Here is a 6775-nt window from a genome sequence, read left to right on the forward strand (position 1 = left end):
ATCATTAAATAGCACACAAATTCTCAGTTTTTAATTTTTTTTTATGAAGTAACTGCGGGATCATTTATTGCACTTGTGGATGAATTTTGATGACTTCGGTGATGCACGGAGTGACTGCGTTAGCACAAGCTAAAAGAACAGTTGATCATGAAGTTAGAAACTAAAGGAATTAAAGACCCGAAGAATATATAGATCGTATATGATTGCAGTATACTATGTATACTAAAGAGATATATGACGAATATATTATTTTAGAACCACGTTGAAGAGAATGCTTCAAGAGTTTTAATTTTTGAAAAGAAAAAAAAGCAATTTTCTTCACATTTGGAGATCGAATGCGGTCTGCAGTACCTATCAATTCAGAAAGAATCGCAGGTCTGGGTTCATCATCCCTAGAAATTCCAGAAAGTTATTCAATTTTGTAGCATCAAGTGCCTTTGTAAACACATCAACAATTTCCTTGTGAGTGGGAACAAAAATTAGTTCAATGTTACATTTAAGGATGTCATCCTTGATGAAATGGTACCGAAGTTCAATATGTTTCGTCTTTGAGTGGTGAAAGGGATTATGATAAATTGCTATTGCACTCTCCAAATCACAGTAAATTGGTACCCGCAACATTCTGTATCCATAATCCATGAGTTGAGTCTTCATCCATAGAACTTGAGAACAACAGCTGGTTGCGGCCACATATTTTGCCTCTGTGGTAGACAACGATACACCGTTTTGCTTCCTTGAAGAACAAATGACTAGTCTTCCTCCTAGAAATTGACAGCCACCGGAGGTACCTTTTCGATCGAATCTGCATCGGACATGATCCGCATCTGTGAAGGCTTGAAGGCTGAAGTCTTTTCCCGTAGGGTACCAGAAACCTAACGCTTTATTTCCCTTTAAATATCTGAGAATTTGATTGACTGCGGTCAAGTGAGATACTTTAGGGTCAACTTGGTGCCTAGCACATAAGCCTGTTGCAAAGACGATAACCGGTCTATTTGTGGTAAGGTACATTAGTGACCCAATCATTCCTCGATAAGTTTTGTGGTCAGCCGGTTCACCGGTAGGATCAACTGAAATCTTGTAACCAAAGGCCATCGGGACCTTGTCTAAGGAACAATTGTTAATTGAGTATTTCTTCAGTAGCTTAGAGGTATGCTTTTCTAGACGAATGAATATCCCTTGAGGTACTTGTTTCACTTGTAGACCTAGAAAGAAGTTAATATCTCTATTCATGCTCATTTGGAATTTACTTGTCATTAGCTTTGCAAAGTTATTCACCATGCCCTGTTTAGTTGAGCTAAAGATAATATCATCCACATATATTTGGACGAGCATTAAGTGATTACCATTTACTCTTCTAAATAACGTGGGATCAATCACACCTCTTTTGTAACCAGACATGACAAGAAACTTATAAAGAATCTCATACCATGACCTAGGAGCTTGTTTAAGACCATATACTGTTTTTTCCAGCTTGAAGCAATGATTTGGGAATTCTTGACTTTCGAAGCCTGGAGGTTTTTGCAAATAGAGTTCTTCTTTTAGTTCTCCATTTAGAAAGGCACTTTTTACATCCATTTGATGTACTTTGATGTTTTTATGTGCCGCATACGCTAAGAAAATGCATATTGCTTCCATCCTAGCTACGAGGGTATGTGCTTCATCGTTTCAATGCCTTCAAGTTGATTGTACCCCTTAGCAACTAGCCTTGCTTTGTTTCTTACTACCACACTGGACTCATTAAGTTTGTTTTTTTATACCTATCTAGCACTGGTGATTGTGTGGCCCTTTGGCTTTAGTACCAGTTTCCACACTTTGTTCCTTTCAAACTCAACTAACTCCTCTTGCATTGCGGTGATCCAGTTGGGTTACATGAGTGCTTCATTTATGGTTTGAGGCTCGACTGAGGACATGAAGGCTTCATAGTGGCAGTGGTCCGTTAAATCACTGGAGGATCGATTTTATATTCCTATGGATGGGTTTTGCAATGGTTTGACCCGGTGGGTGATCCTTCATCCAAATGTGAAGACGAGGTTGTTGTGATTTGCGGCTTCAGTAGAGGGATTATCTTCAACATAAGAGGACTTTAGTTCCCTCTTGACTTGGGAACAACCCGCAGAAGTATCTTGGACTGTAGGATTTTGAGCATCATTTGACGGAGGTTCCCCTTGAATTGCAGATGGGAGTTCCCCCTAAACCGTAGATGGTTCCCCTAGATTGATGAGTAAGTGATAACCCTTGGATCCATTCTTGTATCAATATTCTCAATTTCTTCATCATCAGAATCCAAGGAAACATTTGATTGAGCAGTGACTTTGTGAGTGGAAATCGGAGTTGCATCTTCAAGTACTGGAACCTCGATGGTTGCCATTGGAACTGGAGTTCAACTTCCCCCCTGAACCAGCGAGGTGGAAGTATTGAGTGACAATTCTTCGGAGAAGGTTGGACCAAATACTTCAAAATGTTGTTGTTGAGATACGGGACACACTAGGATTTCACAGAGATGAGTTTTCTCTGCGGGGTCAAATAGATCATCATAGTTGACTTCGACTATATTCAACAAACCTGAGGAGACTAGGATATAACTTTCCAGGATGAATTTTGTGTCGGTTGATGTAGCAGTGTTGCAGACATAATTATCATCGAATTTGACATCGAAGCTTTCAAGTATCAGCCTTGTACATCTAATGAGAACCCTTTAGGCCACATTGTTAAGATTAGCCAAGAAAAATGCCTTCTTTTGATTTGGGTACAAATTTGTTAAGGTGGTCCTTGTTGTTGATCACAACCATCTACATCTAAAAATGTGGAAGAATTTATCATTTGGTTTACGGTTGATGAGTCCATCATACGGAGTTTTGTTAAGACGTTTGCAAACGATGCTTCGATTTTGAACAAAGCACGTAGTTGCCTCTACTACTCCATTTTGTTGCGGTGTGTAGAGAGCTGCAAAGTTGTGACTAATTTCTTTGGAAACGAAGAGACTATTTAAGAGTTGATTAGCAAACTCGGTTCCATTGTCACTCCTAATCCTTCTAACTGGTAGTTTGATCTGAAGCTCTATTTCTTTTATGAAGTTGATCAGGATCTACGGTGTGTCAGATTTGAGTCTTAAGAAGAAGATCCATGTGAAGCATGTAAAGTCATCAACTATAACTAGAATGAATTTTTTGTGATGAAGACTGGCAACGGTAGATGGACCGTAGAGATCAATATGAAGTAGCTCCAAAGGTTCAATGATAGACAAATCAATTATCAGTGGATGACTTCCCATGGTTTGTTATCCAAACTCACAAGCTGGGCACAACGTATCAGTAAATTCCGGTCTTAGGTACACATTTAAATTTAAGTCAAACTTCATACTTTACTCTTGGACTTGGCGAGTTAAGGGCTCAACTCGTCAAGTAGGATTGACTCCGGGTTGGGGGATTAAGTGACCTACTCGACGAGTCGGAAGATCGACTCCGGCCACCATCACCTCCAAAGCATTACACCCGAGTCCCTAATCCTCCATAAGTGAACTTCAGATTTCTTGGTTGTTTTGAGTGTTATTTGGAGAATCTTGAAGCAAGTGGAAGAAGTGGAAGATTGAAGACTCAAGGGAGAAGGAGTAGATCCAGGAGCTACACCCCATTTTCCATCTTTTCTGGTAATCAAGCTTACAACTTGGTCTTCTTTCTCTTAGATCTATTTGTCCCCATATTAAGAGGGTTTTGGCTCAAAAACCTTGGTCCTTGATGTTGGGACGTCACAAGTGGTTCATATCTCCGATCTAGGTTCTAGGGAGGAGTACATGGCATAAAGATGCAAGCTTTATGGCTAAGATAGCCCCATGCATCTTGTAGACTTCATTTTTGGGTATTTTGAGCTTAAAGTCCCATGCATGGACGTAAAGTTCATAACTTTACGAGTTATATTGACTGTATGAGCTGATCTACCTTTTGGATGAGATTTGCACATCAGAAATCGAGTTATAGACTTGGAAATTAGTCGAATCGACGAGTCGTTCTTGGGACTCGGCGAGTCGGGGGCTTGGTTCCCCAACCTTTTATGATTCGGAGGAATCTAGTTGACTTTAGAAGGGATTTAGATGAGTCCAGAAGAAGGACTCAACGAAGTGGACGAAGTTATGGACCTGGAAACCATGGGACTCGGCGAGTGTATGAACACACAGAGTGAGTCCAAGGCAATCTCCCAACCCATGAAGACGGACTCGACAAGTTGTTCATACAACTCAGCAAGTCAAACACTAGTAGCATTTATGATGAAGATGAACTCGACGAGTTCAAGGATGAACTCGGCGAGTCAGTTGAAGATTGTCCCGATATCGATTGAAGGAGAACTCGTCGAGTTCTTGCTAGACTTGGCTAGTAGAGTCGGGTTGGGGGCAGATAAAAGAATAGGGACTCGACGAGTTGGCGGACGAACTCGGCGAGTCGAGTCAACTGGATGTTGTCTTTGACTAGGATGTTGACTTTAGCTAGGGGTAAAATGGTAATTTTACCCTAATATTAGTTAACAGTTTTTGACTAAGTGTCTTTATGGAAATTATAGTCGGAGAGTCGCCGGAGCAGCAGACAAAGATTTCTCACCCAAAGTTTCAGCGGTCAGACATATGAGGTGAGTTTCCATTCAGTAGGAATAGGTCTAAGGCACCAATGCCGACCTGTTTATGTAGTAGAGTATGTCGGGGTTAGCCGGATGCAGTTTATATGTTACTGGACTTCGATCCGATGTTAGGGTGGTCCTGAGAAGTATTTAAGTATGTGTGATGTCTTTGTGATAAATAAGCTAGAAAACAATCAGTGACTATAATAAGCTAGAAAACAAGAAACCAATCAGTGACTATAATAAGCTAGAAAACAAGAAACTAATAAACAAAATAAGTAACTAATTATGTCAAACTAATAAGCTAGAAAACAAGAAAGCAATAAACAAAATAAGCAACTAATTAAGTCAAACTATGACTATATATGCATACAAATTAGCAGAAAACAAGTAAAAAAATGAAGAAAGTTACCTTCCAATGAAATGGATTAACAAGTTCAACATATTTCCCATGGTCTAAAGCAGGTAAGTCAACATGAGAAGGAATGTAGTCAACACGAACAACAACATGCCACGCTTTTGTAACAATGTAAGCATCAAGTGTAAAAGTTAATACAAAAGCTGTAAATCATGAAATGCTCATAAAAAATCTAAATTTCTTCAAATATATAAAAACATCCAAAATCAGTCGCATTGCATAACATATTATATTAGTGTAAATGATATAAAAACATACCTGTCTCTCTATTCCAAGAAATTCGGGCATCAAAAAGTCAAAAAAAGACCACAACTCCAACACATTATTCTGCATAAAACAAACCATAGTCAGAATAACTAAGCTAATCAAATCTCCAATTCAATGAGCAAGTAAGCAAACCTATATTGGTGTTCCAATTAATATAATCCTGTGTTGTGCCTTGAGCTATTTGACAACACATGTGAATTTTTCAATTGTAGTTTTGAAATTGTGAAGATATAATAGAGGCATCAATGAAGATATAACAGAGGCATCAATGAATTTTTCAATCTCATATACCTAGTGTCCAACAAGGGTAGATGGGCAAATGATTAAAGATGGAGGGTCCTCATTGTTATTTGAAGTTCTTCGTTCCACAATAACAGATGCCATAATTGCTAATGCTTGTAGGGTTTTACCAAGCCCCATATCAGCACATAAAACTACATGAAGGTTAAACCTCTTTAAAAAGGCTAACCAGTTTATACCCTCTTGTTGATACCTTCTCAGGGTGACTTTCAACTAGTTCTAGAAAACAAGCATTCACTCAATCCAGGAGGAGGAGAGACACCACATGCAAGGGGTAAAAGAGGAACAAGGGCAGCAAACCTGTGTATGACACTTCTTCTAACAGAATGATCACAATCACACATACACCTTAAAAGAGGGACAACTAAGAACCTTGCATAAGGTACAGTTAACAATTGTCACGTTGAAATTCAAGAAAATATAAAACTTTAAAAGTTATAAAATAGCATATTAAGTATTTACTTATCTAAATTTCTTATTATAACTTATAAATTATATGTACATTTTGATGAAGGCCAAAACTGGAAATCGATTCCGCAAAAAATTAATTTGTGATTAATCTATCTTTCCTATGAAAGAAGTTGTAAGAATTCAGAGGAAGAAGAATTTTTTCCAAGGATTGCGCACGTCTCCAACCACCTGAAATTAACCGAAAAGCAATAAGTAGAAGAGAAATTACTTTTACAAATCATACAACAAAAGAATGGATGTACAGAATCATAAGTACCCTTGTAGTGAAAGAAGGAATCCCTGTAAGTGGGACCTAAAGAAGCAGAACCACCTTCAGTCTCATGTACAGATGGAACAATTACACTAACAGAAGCCAGCTCTTCATTTGAGATGTTGACTACAAAAACAAGTCAGGTAATCAGAATAACAAAGTTGCTTAGTTTATTTGTTTATTATTCTTGTATCTGTATATTGTCTTCTGATAATGCAAATAATGTTATCTACAACATAAAATAGATTAATCAGGAACCAAACAGAGGAGAATTCTTTTCAACTAAACAGGAATTTGGAGGACTGGTTACTGAATGTCACACACCCAAACCGGAATGGCAGAAACGTTTGGGGGCGGATGACTTCATGTGGTAACGTAACAATTGAATACATAGTAAAGAAAGCAATATAACCATCATATATATAATTGAAAGTTTACATTGTTAAAAGGTACACGTTCAAAAC

The 6775-nt window shown here is 38.3% G+C and overlaps 1 protein-coding gene across 1 annotated transcript; it reads right to left on the minus strand.

Moving 5' to 3' along the window:
* Window positions 1-354: 354 nt before the first annotated feature.
* LOC111890406 (uncharacterized mitochondrial protein AtMg00810-like) lies at window positions 355-1398 on the minus strand. The gene has a single exon (XM_023886527.1). It carries the CDS (start codon window positions 1396-1398, stop codon window positions 355-357), a length of 1044 nt encoding a protein of 347 aa, XP_023742295.1.
* Window positions 1399-6775: the final 5377 nt, after the last annotated feature.

The sequence above is a fragment of the Lactuca sativa genome, chromosome 8 (assembly GCF_002870075.4).
Source record: "Lactuca sativa cultivar Salinas chromosome 8, Lsat_Salinas_v11, whole genome shotgun sequence".
Taxonomy (NCBI): Eukaryota; Viridiplantae; Streptophyta; class Magnoliopsida; order Asterales; family Asteraceae; genus Lactuca; species Lactuca sativa.

Coding starts and splice junctions, on each gene's coding strand:
- LOC111890406 (XM_023886527.1), bottom strand. CDS start 1,398: ATGTCTGGTTACAAAAGAGGTGTGATTGATCCCACGTTATTTAGAAGA.